The 17923-nt window shown below is 35.5% G+C and overlaps 1 protein-coding gene across 1 annotated transcript in view; it reads left to right on the forward strand.

The window, feature by feature from the left end:
• Window positions 1–3896: 3896 nt before the first annotated feature.
• Window positions 3897–17923, forward strand: part of DNAH3 (dynein axonemal heavy chain 3) — a 211538-nt gene continuing 197511 nt past the window's right edge. The window contains exons 1-7 of the mRNA XM_052001473.1: window positions 3897–4014; window positions 8691–8795; window positions 9876–10095; window positions 14158–14224; window positions 15700–15750; window positions 16406–16586; window positions 17103–17292. Of these exons, the coding sequence (XP_051857433.1) occupies window positions 3988–4014; window positions 8691–8795; window positions 9876–10095; window positions 14158–14224; window positions 15700–15750; window positions 16406–16586; window positions 17103–17292 (841 nt within the window). The 5' untranslated portion in view covers window positions 3897–3987. The remainder of the gene's footprint in view (window positions 4015–8690; window positions 8796–9875; window positions 10096–14157; window positions 14225–15699; window positions 15751–16405; window positions 16587–17102; window positions 17293–17923) is intronic.

The following is a 17923-nucleotide window of genomic DNA, read 5'->3' on the forward strand; positions in this document are numbered from 1 at the left end:
CTTAGTCTTTCACAGTTGATTATCATACAAAATTGATCTGGTTCTGCTCATTTCATTTTGCATCATGATGTTCATATAAATCTTCCAAGATTTTTCTGAAACATTATGGTAGACTTGGCTCTTCTCAGCAACACAATAATCCCAGACAATTCTGAAAGACTCATGATAAAAATGTAATCCACATCCAAAGGAAGAAGTATGGAGTCTGCATGCAGATCAAAGCATACTATTTTTACTTTTTTGTGGGTTTTTTTTTTTTTTTTGTTGTTCCTTTTGGCTTTTCCCTTTTGTTCTGTTTCTTTTTTCACAACATGACTAATATGGAAATATGTTTACATGATTGCCTGTAATGACCGCATATTTAAAATCAGCCGGAGTCAGGAACTCAGGTTAAGGGAAAAATCTTCAGTCTTTATTGAAGTGAAGAGGTGAAAAAAGATTGCGATAGCAATAAGGGCAAGAAGGATTGCGATAGCAATATGGGTAGCTGTGACAGGAAGCCAGCTAGCAGAGAGGGAGAGAGAGATCTGAGCTCTCCTCCCCTTCCTTTTTCACTCCCCTGCCTCCACCCACTAGAATCGTCATTTCCTATACAACACATCAGGACTTGCACAAAGAGTGGGCGGGGGCCATTCTTTCTCCAAGCTTATATATTAATAGAGTATGGTCCAATTACTATTTAGCCTCATGTGCTTGGGACCTCAGTGCATCAACTCAAGCCTCAGCCCATTACAATTGCCCATGTATAACCTACATCAGATTATTTGAAGTCTTGGAGAGTGTGTATGGAAAAGAGAAAAAAAAAATTTGGAACTCAAAACTTTATAAAAAATGAATGTTGAAAACAATCTTTACATGTAATTGAAAAAATAAAATACTATTTTCAAATTATGCCATTTGGATTTTTCTGAAGCAGTCTCAATTTAAAATAGGTGGCTGAAGTTTATAGTTCTTTAACTCACACTCAAAATCCCATTTGTAACCTTCAGCAAGGTGCTTAACTTTCTAGTTCCAATAGGTAGTGTCAGAAATAGGATTTGAACTTTGGCCCTTTGATGTCAGAATCAGAATTTTTTCTATGGTACTAAGATACAATAGAGGAAGTTTGTGAAATGAATAATTTATGTATGGTTTGTTTCATTTTTTGGCAAGATTGTTCACTTAATGAGCAAAACTAAGATAACATTGTACATGGCAACAAGGTTATTATTGTGCCACAGTTCTCTTTTATTGTCCTGCCTCAGTTTCCCTAAATTGTCCTGCCTCAGTTTCCCTAAATTGTTCTGCCTCAGTTCCTTGAATTGTTCTACTTCAATCCCCCTTATTGCAACCCCCTTTTCCTCTTCATTAGGACTGAGATAATTAAAGATATGGAGATCTGGTCATTCTGGCATTCCAAAAGAATCATAAGCTGTAAATGTATAATCCAGACAAAGAGGGAGTTCAGACTTCCTGGCTCCTAAATCCTCCTAAATTATCAAGAATTTATGATCCTACTCTGAACCTTTCAGAACTTGAATTCTGCCTGGAAATTCCTGCCATGTGCCAATGCTCAGACTCCACTCCTCCCTTTCCCTGATCTTGGAGCCACATATAAAAATCATTGGAATTTCACATTCAAGGCTGATGTTGATATTGATGCTGATGCTGATGCTGAATGCTTTAAGACATCAACCCTGGGACCAAAATGATTCTTTGGTCCCAGAAAAATCTCTCCTTCTCAGAAATCCAAATAAAATATTAAAAACTCTCTAATCTCTATCTTGCCTCAGCTTCTGCAACATTACCTTATGTGATGATCAACTGTGACGAACTTGGCTCTTTTCAACAATGAGATGATTTAAGATAATTCCGATAGACTTGTGATGGAAAATGCATCCAAACCAGAGACTGGATATGGATCAAAGCATAGTATTTTCACCGTTTTTCTTTTTGTTGTTGTTGTTTGCATTCTTTTTTCTTTCTTTTGTTTTTTTTTTCTCTTTATGATCTGATTTTTCTTGTGCTGCATGACAAATATGGAAATATGATTAGAAGAATTACATAAGTTTAATGCATCTATATTGCAATCTATATTGGATTGCTTGGGGAGTGTCAGGGGGAGACTGAGAGGGAGAAAAATTTGGAACACAAGGTTTTGCAAAAGTGAATGTTGAAAACTATCTTTGCATGTAATTGAAAAAATAAAATACTATTTTCAAATTATGCCATTTGGATTTTTCTGAAGCAGTCTCAATTTAAAATAGGTGGCTGAAGTTTATAGTTCTTTAACTCACACTCAAAATCCCATTTGTAACCTTCAGCAAGGTGCTTAACTTTCTAGTTCCAATAGGTAGTGTCAGAAATAGGATTTGAACTTTGGCCCTTTGATGTCAGAATCAGAATTTTTTCTATGGTACTAAGATACAATAGAGGAAGTTTGTGAAGTGAATAATTTATGTATGGTTTGTTTCATTTTTTGGCAAGATTGTTCACTTAATGAGCAAAACTAAGATAACATTGTACATGGCAACAAGGTTATTATTGTGCCACAGTTCTCTTTTATTGTCCTGCCTCAGTTTCCCTAAATTGTCCTGCCTCAGTTTCCCTAAATTGTTCTGCCTCAGTTTCTTGAATTGTTCTACTTCAATCCCCCTTATTGCAACCCCCTTTTCCTCTTCATTAGGACTGAGATAATTAAAGATATGGAGATCTGGTCATTCTGGCATTCCAAAAGAATCATAAGCTGTAAATGTATAATCCAGACAAAGAGGGAGTTCAGACTTCCTGGCTCCTAAATCCTCCTAAATTATCAAGAATTTATGATCCTACTCTGAACCTTTCAGAACTTGAATTCTGCCTGGAAATTCCTGCCATGTACCAATGCTCAGACTCCACTCCTCCCTTTCCCTGATCTTGGAGCCACATATAAAAATCATTGGAATTTCACATTCAAGGCTGATGTTGATATTGATGCTGATGCTGATGCTGAATGCTTTAAGACATCAACCCTGGGACCAAAATGATTCTTTGGTCCCAGAAAATCTCTCCTTCTCAGAAATCCAAATAAAATATTAAAAACTCTCTAATCTCTATCTTGCCTCAGCTTCTGCAACATTACCTTATGTGATGATCAACTGTGATGAACTTGGCTCTTTTCAACAATGAGATGATTTAAGATAATTCCAATAGACTTGTGATGGAAAATGCATCCAAACCAGAGACTGGATATGGATCAAAGCATAGTATTTTCACTGTTTTTCTTTTTGTTGTTGTTTGCATTCTTTTTTCTTTCTTTTGTTTTTTTTTCTCTTTATGATCTGATTTTTCTTGTGCAGCATGACAAATATGGAAATATGATTAGAAGAATTACATAAGTTTAATGCATCTATATTGCAATCTATATTGGATTGCTTGGGGGAGTGTCAGGGGGAGACTGAGAGGGAGAAAAATTTGGAACACAAGGTTTTGCAAAAGTGAATGTTGAAAACTATCTTTGCATGTATCTCAAAAATAAAATCTTATAAGATTTTTCACTTAAATTGTCAGAAAAAAAGTCCTTTGTCAAACCATGTTTGTAGATATGTGTACAAGTCTGTATTCATCTATTGACATATGGGTGTGGAGTTATTCTTTTCTTTTTTACAAAATAATAATACAAATAATATATTTTATAGTCATTTATTCTGTTTCTGGATACTGAAGAAATACTGCCCTCAAACTTGGCACCAAATATTCTGCTGTCCTGAATGAGGGTCTATATAACAATGGATGAGACCTGGGACATATGCTGAGGTAAAATTCCCCAGTGTCTCCTAGGAAAGAGGAAAACAGCTTCCCTTTCCCTTAGTAACAGACGCTGTAGCCTTGGTTACCAGCCCTAAGACAAGAGAAAATGAAACTCTAGCTTTTAAAAATCTGAGGGAGGAGAAAGAAATGAAGGGAGACTGACTAAAGTGCTAAAAGAAACTGCTTTCTATTTTTTCATCAGTGTTGGGATTGTATTGTATGAGGACCTATCAAGATAGCCTGAGGGTAAGGAAAAGGGCTGTGGGCCAAGTATGGAAGATCAAGAAAGAGGAAATTTGAAAAACTCTTAGTTTCTTTACTTTCTGTCTCCTTTTTCCTATTTTTCCTCCTAGGAATTTACTCAAGTTTCCAAGACCTATTACTTCCTCAATGGGCAGAATTTATTGAAAAATCCATTGTCTGTGATGCTTCCATTGTGATGCACAGCCTGGGGCATTTTGGGATTGTCTGGTGCAAACTGTCTTTCAGATACTAAGGGTTGTCTGTTGAATCAGGATAGGGACCCTATTTGAATAAATTTATCAACTTATACATTTCCTGGAAAGGTGAGTGCTTTGGGGTTTTAAGGAATGCTTATTCCGCCTGTCCTATGTCCCTTAATTTTATTTCCATTAGATTTAGAAAAAAAAAAATTGTGACCTTGTCCCAGGACAAGAGACAGACTGCCATTGGGAGGGAGGGAGAGAGACTGCCTCACTGGAGAGGTGGGGGGAAAATGTATTCTAACATAATAAATGTTTTGAGATCCTGAAAGAAATTACATATGACTTCAGGTCACCGAAGAAGCAATTTTTAAAATGTTCCTTGCATGATACAGTACTTGTTTTTGCTGTCCAAATTTTTTCTTTTCATGCAACCACTTTGGTACTAGGAGGCTAGCCAGCATATTAAGTTTAGCTGGGGAGATTTCATGCCTGCTAATCAGAAAGGCATATTTTTTTTCAGCAGTAAAAAAAGAAAAAGAGACACAGATAGAGGGGAAACATGGTAAGATATTATTTAATTGGCTGCCTTATATTGGGGATAGTACCAGAGAAAAAAGTTTTTAATCTGTCTCTGAAGTTCCTACACTCAGAAAGGAAAGAATGAGGCTGGATTGACAGTGCTATCTTCTTTTTTGTTTAGAAAAGCAGCAGGGTTAAAGATTTTTTAAAATTGCAAACCAATTTGTATGGTTTCACTTAAAGAATTTCAGGGCTCAGCAATCTTTTGGAAGTGATATACCAAATTTATGACTGGGGTTTGTGAGATTGTGGGTGGTGAATTGGATGATGAATTTGAGTCAATTCTTCTGGAGGAGGTAGGATAATACTTAGCTGCTCTCCTAGGTTGCAAGGGGCAAGTGTCAGCTGGCACATGTGCAGTAGCTAACATGTCATCCTAATACATGTGGCTTGGATTGACAACCCTTGATGTAATTCATGGGGCTCTAACTCTCCAGATACATAAAGCAAAGGTAAAATATGCCAAAGTAAAGGTATTTAAACTCAGAATCAGAGACATTTTCCACTATTGTCCTACTTCAAGGATTCAGGGTAGTACAAAGGTGGTCCTACATTCTCGAAAACTATACCATAAGAGCCCAAGATCTAAAAAGTCCTACCAAAAGTGGCAAGATTTCCATATGGACTTGGGGAGAAGCTTCTTGCCTGTCATCTGATGGCAATTCCAGTGAAATTTAGAGAATCTCATGACCAGGTTGACTGCAGGATGATGAATTTTTTTTAATCCCAGGAAAACTTAAAGATAGCCTATTAAGTCATAAAAGCGCTGCAATCTGTGTTAGTGAATCCGCTGTCCATGTTGGCAAAATGAAAAAGCCAAATATTACAAGCATCACATGTATGAAACAATAATAGATTTAAAAATTAATCCATTTAATCACACTTCAGATTGAGAGACAATGTACTACATATAGAGATACATTCAGCCTCAATTAGAATTGATTATTGAAGGAACTAATTGGGAGATATATGCCCAGCTCTCACTAAATCCATGTGACATGTACTATGCTAGGCACTGGGGATCAAAAGAAAAAGAAACAATCTCTACTTTCAAAGAGCTTTCATTCTAACAGGGGAGATGAGATATGCATATGTAAATACATAACAAATGGTATAAAATATAAATATAGGATAGAATATAAAAGAATACAATACAAAGTAGTTAATTACAAGATGGAAAAGGAAGAAATTGAATGATGGGGAGAAAAGGAAAGACTTCATATAGACCATACTTGAAGTAGTCTTGAAAGAAGAGAACGATTTTATGAAGAAAAAACTTATGTCAGAAAGGACTGACCAATACAAAGATATAGAAATGGGAAATGGAGAACTACATGTGAAGAAAAGAAAAGGCTAGTTTGGTGATACTGTAGAGTGCAGGAAAAATAGTTATGTATAATAAAGCTCAAAAAATAGGTCCAAGTTGTGAAAGGCTTTAAAAGAAAAATTATGGAGTTTTATATTTGGTCCTATAATAGAGTTTTTCAATTCAAGTTTATTGAATAGGAGAGTGACATATCAAATTTATGCTTAAGAAAAAAATCTTTTGCTATCCAGGTGGAGGTTGAGTTGGAGTGAGGAAGGAATAAGAGAGAAAGGCTAATCAGGAAGGCATTGAAATAAGGCCTAAACTAAGGTGATAGTTGTGAGAGGAAGTCAGATACAAGAGATATTGTGGATAAATGGTAAGATCTGGGGTAGAAGAGAATTAATAGTTGAAAATAAAGCCTCTGGGAGGCTAGGAGAATGGTAGTGGATGCTGGAATGTCTTTCCTGTGATGACCATGTATTTAAAATCAGCCGGAGTCAGGAATTCAGGTTAAGGGGAAAATCTTCAATATTTATTGAAGCAAAGAGATGAAGAAGGATTGCAATAGCAATATGGGCAGCGGTGTCAGGAAGCCAGCTAGCAGAGGGGGATTGGAGGTAAAGGGCGGTCATGATAGCAATGCAAGCAGCTGTGTCAAGACGCCAGCCAGCAGTCTCTCTTTCCCCTTCCTTTTCCACTCCCCTGACTCCACCCACCAAAAACGTCATTTCCTATACAACACATCAGGACTTGCACAAAGAGTGGGCAGGGGCCATTCTTTCTCCAAGCATATATATTAATAGAGTATGGTCCAATTACTATTTAGCCTCATGTGCTTGGGACCTCAGTGCATCAACTCAAGCCTCAGCCCATTACACTTCCTCTCCAATTCCACTTACTGGCTTCCCTGGCTTCCTTTAAGTTCCAAATAAAAATTATCTTCTACAGGAAAATTTCCAGTCCTTTTTAATTTCAATGCCTCCTTTCTTTCATTTGTTTTTTATTTCTCCTATATATGACTTGTTTGATTGCTTATAGCTTATTGTACATAGATAATTTGTTTGCTTATTGACTCCCTCCATTAGATTGTAAGCTCCTTGAGGACAGGAACTGTTTTTTTGCATCTTTTTATATACCCAGAGCTTAGCACAGTACCTAGCAGATAGTAGAAACTTAATAAATGTTTATTGACTACCTGTTGATTGATTGATGGCCTCAATAAAAACAAAGCAGTTGGGAAGAAAACTGGTTTTGGGAGGAAATGAAAGATTTCTGTATTTGATATATTCAGTTTAAGATGTCTATGGGATATTTATGGTTAAAATGTCCAATAAACAGTTGGTGATATGGGGCTGAATCTCATGGGAGAGAATGAGACTTGATAGATATGTATATCATCTGCATAGAGATGGCAACTAGAACCATGGGAGCGCTGATGAGGATATTGAGAGAGTATAAAGAGAAGAGTTGAAGGTTTAAGATAAAGCCAAGAGAAGTGCCCACAACTGGGGATGTGAAGGCAGCAAAGGGGACTTTGAGTGGTCAAGCAGGTAGGAAGAGGACCAGGAAACATTGGTGCCATAAAAACCCAATGAAAAGAGAGTATCCAAGAGAAGAGAGTGGTCATTGGGGTCACATGCAGCAAACAGATCATAGATAATGAGGATTGGAAAAGGTAATCAGATTGGACAATTAAGGGATCGTTAGTCAAAGAAGAGATATGAAAGACATCTTTTATGTTGGGGGAAAAAGGAAGGTGTCTACTAGTCTGGAATATTTCACATAATTAAAATTTTTTACCCTTATGTATTGATCAGATTTTGCTGAATTCATTTTCTCTTTCTTTTCTTTTCTTTTTAAAATTATTCTTATTTATTTAATACTTTCCCTAGTTACATTTAAAAGAATTTTACATCTTTTTTTTAGACTTTTGTTTCAGATTCTCTCCCTTATCCCCATCCTAAGCCCTCATTAAGAAACCACATGTGAAGTTATGCAAAACTTTTCCATAAAAGTCATGTTGTGAATGAAAATATAGATCTCCCACTCTGATAAAAAATGCTCAAGAAAAATAAAGTTTAAAAAAAGAGAAAGAGAGTATGATTTAATATGTATTCAGACACAATCAGTTTTTACTCTAGGTGTGGATAGAATTTTTCCGCATAAGTGCTTCATTGTACCGCTAAGAATAGCAATCTTAGCTTTTTCTTTAAAAAATTTGTTTTAAAGGGTGACCCTCAGGAAGAAGGAAGGGATACAGGGGAAATTGTAGATGATGTACAAAGAAAAGATATGCATATTATTTAACATGTACTGGTCAACCTTCCATCTGAGGGAGGGCCGGGGGGAAGGAGGGGAAAAATTGGAACAAAAGGTTTTGTAATTGTCAATGCTGAAAATTACCCATGCGTGTATCTTGTAAATAAAAAGCTATTAAAAAAGATATGAATAAAAATCTAAAATATTGTTGAATTTCTATTGCATGATTAAGTCAGAAGCCAATTTGTTCTTCTTCCCTCCCCCACCAGTCAGACTACTACAAGCATATTCTGGTCCTTTAAAAAAAAATTTGTTTTTCTTTTCTGCAGTCCATCGGAAAGAACTCCATATACAACATGAGACACACTAAAATACGACCAGAGTTGCCTCCTCTGCCTAAATCTGCCAATCAAGAACCATCTGACCTCTACAAGGTCCGTTTGTAGAAGTATTGCTTTTTCCCCTTGAGGGTAATAAGATGATGTGCTAGGACCCAGCAGTTATTCTCTCTCTCTCTCTTTTTTTTTTTTTTTTTTGAGATATCAAATTAGACCCACATGCAATGCAACAAGTACTCAAATACATCATTAGTCTCATTTGCTTATCAGAACTATTTAAAGAAATAGTTTTAAAGAAAGTTTTAAAGAAATAATGATGGTCCTTGGAATAGCTTTGTCATCAATTCAGAAGTGACATCTATGGATACTTGTCACGTGATCAAAATTTTCTATCCCTTTTCAACTGGATAAATATTTGTTAAATGCCTGCTATGGATAAGTACTGTGCTGGATACCAATAAGCAGTCCCTGATTTAAAAATAAGTTATATTGTAATAGTGCCAACCATTTAAATCATAAATTCAACCAATGTTGATTAAACATTGGGCCAGATACTTGGGAACTGGAGATATTGTCCAGTATACTTGTTCTGATATATCTAATTAGGATTAGGTCTCTTAGCACTATGAAATATAAAATATATGCAATATTATATATAATATAAAATATATAGTAATAACACATTTACATAGTTATTCTATTTCCTAGCTTTTTCTTATCTAGTTTTCCATTTTATTTACACAATATCCTTTTGGTAGTTAGGTAATTTGTCAAGGTAGGTAATGCTTCTAATACCTGGTCAAGCATTTTTTCCCTTTCCCTTTAAGAAAAGATGAAAATGATATTTCTAGTAGTAAAGTGATTCATACAAGAAATATTTAGCTTCAATATTTGATACAATAAGACCTGCTGTGGACATTGTTAAACAGATTGATTTGTAGTAGAAAAAGAAAGGAGAAAAAAGAATATGAATGACTGGAAAGAAGAAAACAGGTGGACAATTCATAATATTGTCCAGTTTTCTATGAATGGGTGAATGAAGGAAAAGAAGCATTTGTTAAATGCTAAGCACTAAGGATTTAAAACAAATGTTAGATAGTCCCTGCTATCAGGGATCTCACATATTACATAAATATGAGTTATTAGTATATTTCTTCTGGCTTTCTCCAAATCTAGACAATCATGTCACACAGTTTTTATCCTCCCTTGATGCAAGAAATGTCATGGACTAAGGCTGTGCCATTCAAGGACCAAATCTACTATAGTGGTCCCAGTGATTCCATTGCTAACAACTATTCCATGAATGCTCGAGATCTGAGAATGAGAGACCTAGCGAAACTGTCCCAGCCCGTCAGAGTCACCCCATCTGGACAAGAACGTCAGAAAACAAAAATGGGTATCTTTTATTTTCAGAATAAAATTCATTGATATTAGTATTTTCATTAAAGGAGGGAAAGTTTTGAGGAAGGTATGATACAGCATAACACTGCACTCCTATAATAGCTGAGACTATCCTCTTTGATTGGTCTTATCCAAGGAGACTTTACCTACCATCATCATATCTTCTCCTGAAAATAATTTCACCTTCTTACACTTCTATATGAAATTACATATTGATTACCCCTCTTCCTTAATTATTTTTAATTTTGGGCCTTTCCTACCAAGAAGTCATGATTGGCTTTTGCATTATCTTATCGTGGATTTAGTCATGGATAAGTGATCTTGTGCTCCCAAGAAACAACTCCCTTTTTGGAAAGTGTAGGTTTGAAATCACTTCCAGATTCTATTAATCTATGGAAATTTTTTCTCCAGAAAGCTGAGGTGTGAAAATGAGGGTGAGACAAAGTATAATCTGTGGTCAGCATGAAACTGGCCATGGTTTCCTCAGAGGCACCAGGATACAGTGGAAAGATTATTGGATTTGCGGTCACATTAAATGCCATTTATAACCTGTATGACTTTGGGGTGCTACTTAATCTCTCCTTTTCAGTTTCTTCACTTGAAAATGGAATTGGTCTCTAAGCTTATCTCTATCTCTATAAGTTTATAACCTCTTACTCATATCTGGATCATATCATATGATCATTGGATATATAGGGGAGGGGGGTACTTTCAAGAAAAATTTCTGGTACAAACAAAAAAACTTTTACCTAGACAAATATCTTTACTAGAGGGGCAACATATTATAGCGTGTTGGACTTTAGGATCAGGAAGACCTGAGTTCAAATTCTACTTCTGACACCTGTAATCATGGACAAATCATTAATTGTCAGTTTTTCTTATTTGTAAAATGAGAATTTGAACTTGATAACCTCTAAAAATCCCTTCTATCTCTAAATCTTGGAGCCTATGATTAGACATGTGATATAGCATTTGCCAATTAGTTGGATTACTTCTCAAGGAGGTTTAATAAGGAAAAGAAAAGGAATCTAGTATCTTAGTATTAATAAGAGGATTTATTATCTGCTTTATGGATTATCTAGACCTTTGTTTTTCTTATTGTTTTTTTTTTCTTGGCTATTTTGTTGATTAAAGGTATGGAGAGGAGAGGAAAAGCAAATCAGGATTTCAAAGCGTTTTAGTGAAAGTTGGCTAGAAGGAAAAAATCTAAAATCCAAGCTAAAATACATTTTATTTTGATTATTAATTTTCTAATTTTCCTGTCCTGATTCCCAATAATGAAAAGTTAGTTTTATTTTTTAGTGGTTGCAAAATGAAAAAAAAACCATAACAGAAACGTTTTACAGTTGGTCTAGAAATGTGAAATCCAACTATTGTCTTTTGATCCTAAATGAATTTAATTTATCATTTTAATTTTAAATCATTATTTTCCAACATGTTATATTACCTTTTTATTTATCTTTTGGAATTAACATGCATTTTTTCTTAAAAAGCACCTTCCCCTCCACACATACAGATTTAGCTAAAATTGGCCAGATCAGTAATATTTTTAAACGATGTGAGAAAAGCAGGAAGTTGCTCATTTTGCTTTAAAATTGCAAACAATATATGTAATGAAACGAAAAACCAAAGCAACAATATTTATTAAACATTGGTGAAAGATGCAAAAGAAATATGGGAACTAGTTTCTTCCCTCAAGGAGTTTTTAAAGTTACTAGGGAGAAAAAAAATGTACATTTAAAATAATAAAATAAAATAGCAATACAAGATAGATATAATTCAAAATAAGATACTAGTGTATAGTGAGGATTTTGTGAGGAAAAAAAAAGCATCTATAAGCTCTATGGTAGTCAAAGATAGCCTCATGGAAAAGCTGGCACTTGGACTGATTTTCAAAGTATAGGTTCATCAACTAATCAATGCACATTTATTAAACATTATGTGCTGGGGATACAAGTACAGAGAGATCTCTGTTCTCAAGTAATTTACATTAATAGTAGGTCGAATGTATGTTGGGTTCTAAGATCAGTGTCCCTGAAATAATGACTTTTACTTTTCTCTCATGTGTGTCTACTTTTGTCCACAATATATATTTTGCCTCCTGATAACAAATACTATATCAGACATTGCTATGACCTTCAGTGGATGGATACTGCTACCAATGAGACCTCCACGTCTTCCTATCTTTGGAGATAATACAAAGTCCTAACTTGGTCAACTCCATCTCTGTAAACTCAGGTGTTTACCTGAAAAACAGATTTTCTTTGACTATGGCTCTCTAATCACAACTAGGTGCATCAACTGATTTTATCATTTCCTTCTAGTACAATGTCTCCAGTAATATATTTATTAGTGAAGCAGTGGCAGCAATTCATTTTGAGGGATCTATAATCCTTGTCATTAAATATGGAATCTCCCATTTGACTGACTAGTTCTAAAATAAATTGCCACTTTTATGTGTAACCCAAGAGACATGCCTTTATCTTTTGCAATTAATCACATCCAATTAAGGACTTATTAATACCTAGTTTACTTTTTGAAAAACTAGTTTGCTTTTGGTTAATTTAATCAAGATGCATGGGCCTTCTATGATTAACTGGTGATAGACTTTTGCCTTTATATAAGAAAATGTACAAAAGTCATGGTTCTCATAGTTGAACAGAAAAATATATATGTAATTTATCTTAGAGACATTAGGATAATTGAACTTATGGAGAATGACATGGTCAGATCTGCTTTTAAGGAAAATCACTTTGGCAGCAGGCTGAAGGATGAGTATATTAGAGTGGAAAAGAAATTGAGATTTGGTATTCCAGGGACTCTTCCATTGCAGCAAAAGTTAACTGTGGATTTAAGAACACCAGAAGGTTAGAAGTATATCCTGGCCAAAGTTCCAGATGAGATAAAATCATCTTTGGGAGGAGTGGAAGTCACCATTCAGGCTCAAATTTGGAAACAGGAATAGAATAAGGGTATGTATCAGAACAGTAGGGAAATGCATGTATAAAGACAATCCATCAACAGTCTTGGCAGACATCACTGTCCTTGGATTACAGAGCAAAAAACTGTGGTCGAGGGTAGTTAGGTGATGTGTTAAGCCAAGAAAATGGGTAGTCCACTTCTTCTGACTCTGACTTTGGCTTCCTTTCCATACCCCCATGCCTTCTAGTTAATCTTCAAATATCTTGTTTATCCTCCAGGACAGACTCTGGACATCATCTCACATTGTGCTCTCTTTCTTGTGATTTTTTTTTTCTTCTGACTTGTGATTTCATTGTTCTAAGAAGCTGTCATTAGGGAAACTCCTTTTAGTGGAGCATATCAGTACTAGATTAAGTGCATCAGCAGATTTATTAGGTCGGTATCCGGGGATAAGTATGATAGTTGTAATTTCATTAGTAAAGAGAATTCTGAAGTTGAGGATACTTTCTCTATCATTGTAGACCATTATCTTATCCACAATTTATGATTTGTCTCTATCCAAGACAATTCCAGAAGACTCATGATGAAAATGCTGTCTACCTCCAGAGGAAAAAAAAAGTTGATGGCATCTGACTACAGACTGAAACATTATTTTTCATTTTCTTCATTTTTTTTGGTTTGAGTTTTCTTATACTAAATGACTAATATTGAAATGTTTTACATGATTGCACATATGTAATTTATGTCAGATTGCTTATTGTCTCAGGGAAGAGAGAGTAAAAAGAGGAAAGGATAAAATTTGGAACTCAAAACAAAAAAAAAAAGACAAAATTGTTTTCACATTTAATTGGGGAAAATATAAAATAACATTTTTTTAAGTTTCAAAAGATTTCCCTTGAGCACTGAGAAGTTTAGCAATTGACTTGCTAAGGTCCCAGACAGTATATGTCAAAGATGGGATTGAAATCCAGGCCTTCCTGACTCCCAGGATAGCAATTTGTTCACTCTATCATGCTGCACCTACCAATTTCTGGACATACCATTGTTTGTGGGTCTGAATATTGAGAAGAGAGGGAGGAGGTGACATGGAAGTTTCTTCATTGTCAATTATTGATTTTGTCATTTCTACTTTCAGCTTCAAGAGATGGGCCCAATGCCAAGAGAACCAAATTTTCACCCAAAAACAAAATGGGTAATGTCAGGTAATCTACTATACTGAGCATTCCAGATTGGGACAGGACTGATCTCAGACCCCATGATAAAATAGGTGAAGTTTATTCTCCTATCTCATTTTTAGGAGGTCTTCTTTTTCCTTCATCATCTCCTTATAGCCATCATTGTAGACACAGATTATATAGTTGGAGATAGAAATCTGATTAGTCATATTATTTCATTGGTATAGGCAATTCTCAATGAAGAAACTCATTCTACCATGCATATTAGCATCCTCTCTGCAATTTATAATATTAGAGCTTTCCCTGCATTACCAAGAAGCCAGGTGATTCTTTCCCAGAATCCTACAGCCAGCATATAATAGAGATAGGACCTGAGTTCTCAGGTCTTTCAGACTGAGAAGATAACTGTCCATTAAGTTTTCCCATCTATCTGCTGGTGATGCTGGGCAGGATGTATCAGCAATGGGTAAAGTGATAGATTTAAGAGTCAGAAGGGTTTGAATGCTGGCTCTGGTACTTCCTAACTAGTGGATTTTGTTCCCCAAAAATCTGAACATTCTCTGAACTCCAGTTTCCTCATCTGTAATAGGATAATTTTACTCATACTATATACTTCATAGGGTTGTGAGTACAGCACTTTAAAATATTAGAAAGTTAAATAAATATGAACTATTGAGGCAGCTAAGTGGTGCAGAAGACAGAGCACTGGCCTCTATAGAGTTCAGATCCAGCCTCAGACACTTGGCACTTATTAACCCTATGATCCTGGACAAGTCACTTAACTCTGACTGCCTCTCACCCTCCAAAAAGGTGAATAGTTCTCTGTATATGATATATTCTCAGCAGTATTTCCCAAATTTTTTGATCTCAGGTCCCCTTGACACACTCAAAACATTTTTAGACCCTGCCCCAAAAGAATTTTTATTCATGTGGGTTATATCTATGGATATTTATTCTCTTAGAAATTAAAACAATTTTACCAGGAAAATGACCTCTCAGATCCACTGAGAGGATATAGGGACTCCCTGAGCCATAGTTTGAGAACTGCAATTTCAAATTATGGAAGTATAACCCAGCCTTTAGCTAACTTCTAATAGCAATTGCTTCATGCATTTTCAACTTTTCATTTTGTCATTCTGACAGTGGAAATGAACTGATATACTCATGCACATTAAGGCATATAAATTACTAACAAAGCATTTGATACATATTAACTTTTCTACAGTTATTTACATTATTTTATCAGAGAATATCAGAGAAATCCCATGATATTAAGATTGTAGTCCTCAATGATGGGTAGGAAGAAAAAATTGGGGGGAAAAATCAGGGCAGAAGGGGCAATGTCTCAAATTATGCTAGTGGCTGGTTATTCCTCTTATTTATAAGGTTAACCCTGGCCAGTATCCTTATATTTCAGACACTAGGTCAGCTAGAAACCAGAAATATAGTCCTTCTTACACTGTCCACTCAAAAAGTTTATTTTCTTTTTTCTATTTTTCTAGTAAGAAAACAGAATACTCAGAGAGAGAGAATGCAGCATCCTTTCCAATCAAGTAATTACATGTCTCTATTATTCCCTAAAGGGTGGAGCAAATGAGTTTCTTTGAGTACAGTGGAAAGGATATGGATTAGATGTAATAAATAACTTTCTCATGGTCTCAGCATCACTATACTCACCTATACCTAAGCCTGGCCTGATGCCTTATGTATACTGCATGGATCTCCCTTCATATAGGAAGATGCTTGGTAGCCACCCAAAGTATACATTTTCTAATAGTAGAGATTGATTTGCATTGACTTAGCCATACTTTCTTCTTATGATCAACTACATTATATGCATTGGAAGATAAATGGCTGGAGTTAGGAATTGCTGTCTATTGACAAAGAATAGAGGGAAATGAGCTGGCTTAGTTTTCTGAACTTAGTCTCATTAGTCTTATTGCATGGGCCATATCCCATGCAACTGAACTAACACATCATCGAAGTGTTTACCCAGTGGTCATTCAATAATAAGAATTCATTTTTAACTTACCACAAAGGAATCTGGGGAATAAATGTGGGCAAAATATATTCTGTAAGAAGGTATAGAACAGAGGCAGCCTGCATAGCTACTTGTATAGAATTATTCTTGTCAGTCTACAGAAGATAGGATGTAATAAGATGTCTTGGTGCAAAACGGATCACTAAAAGAGAATGTCTTTATTTCAGAGGCCCACTACCTGCTAAGACTTTGACCTCTGTTTGCTCAACTTTGATGGTCTCAGGAATGGATATTTCTGATTTGCCTGGGAGCCGGCCAATGAGTCCAGAAGAACAGATTAATACAATGATTCAAGAAGAAAAGGAAAAGGAAAAAAATGAATCTGAACCCTCAGAGACAGACTTGAAGGTGTTCTCTGTTTTGTTCCTTTTCCCTTCATTGATTATTATCCCCCATCATCCAAGAAATGACTCCTTGTGTCTAACCAAAAGCTCCTTTGCTTTTGTTTAAGACCTGTTGTTCTTTGGCTAGTACTTGGCAGATAAGGAGAATGACTGATTAATCTCTTTATTAAAATAAGAAATAACTGCTCCCTTGAACTTAACTGTGGCAGCTACATGGTGCCATAATACACAGAGTGCTGGTTCTGGAATCAGATCGACTCATCTTCCTGAGTTCAAATCTGGACTCAGTCACTTACGAGCTGTGTGAACCTGGGCAGAAAAAGGAGAGTGTTAAAGGGGGAATAAAGTTAAAAGCTATGGAGTAGCTAAGTCTACTCTAAGGCAAATGTCTCTAGAAAGATCATCAATGGTTTCAGTTAAGTTATTCATAGCAGTTTTAAGAAATCCATCTAATTGTTTCCTTTTTAAAAGTTGTTTTTGTTGTGGTTGTTTACATTTTGTTTTGTTTTGTTTTTGGTAGAGATATTATTATTATGTGACTAATGGGATTCGGAAAGACATGATTGCCCAGCAGGATGAAGATGTACTTGATCGTATTCTAAAACTTATTCCAACAAACTTGATAAAGAATCCCAACCTGGAGAACTTATTTAAAAAACTTGTGCAGGAGAATGACCAGGACTACTACTACAGTCTCATGAAGGACATTGGTAAATCATAGGACAAGTAAGGTCATGGCTAAATATATTCAAAGAAAGGAAATAACCATGTTTAAAGTGCTTAATGTGAGCTAGGTACTTTGCTAAGTACTTTACAAATATTATCTCATTCGATCCTCACAACAACCCTTCTAGATGGATGTTATTTATCATTTTACAGTTGAGGAATACAGGATTAAGTGACTTGCCTGTTGTTTCATAACTATTAAATATCTGAGGTTGGATTTGAACTCATATCTTCCTGCCTTCAGACTTCAGTGCTCTCCACTGAGTGATCTATATATCTTTAGATCCCATTTTTCACACTTTATGAATCTTCAATTGTGATCATTCTTTAAAGCCCTCCCTTTTCCTTTCCCATTCTTACATCAGCTAAATAGGTTATGTAGAGAGAGGCTCATATTCCCTAGAGTGTTTCACATCATGAATTCTTTTCATTAATTTGTTGGGGTTTTTTAACAACTATTTCAGTTTTTCTATCTTCTCTGAATATCGTAAGGACCAGCCCTGTGATTCCCCACTGCCTACTAGGAAAAGACCAAATTCTTTACTTTGGCCTTCATCATATGGATACTTTCTGCCTTTCTAACCTTACCTGATTATTCAGCTGCATAAACCTTCA

The sequence above is a fragment of the Antechinus flavipes genome, chromosome 1 (genome assembly GCF_016432865.1).
Source record: "Antechinus flavipes isolate AdamAnt ecotype Samford, QLD, Australia chromosome 1, AdamAnt_v2, whole genome shotgun sequence".
Lineage (NCBI taxonomy): Eukaryota > Metazoa > Chordata > Mammalia > Dasyuromorphia > Dasyuridae > Antechinus > Antechinus flavipes.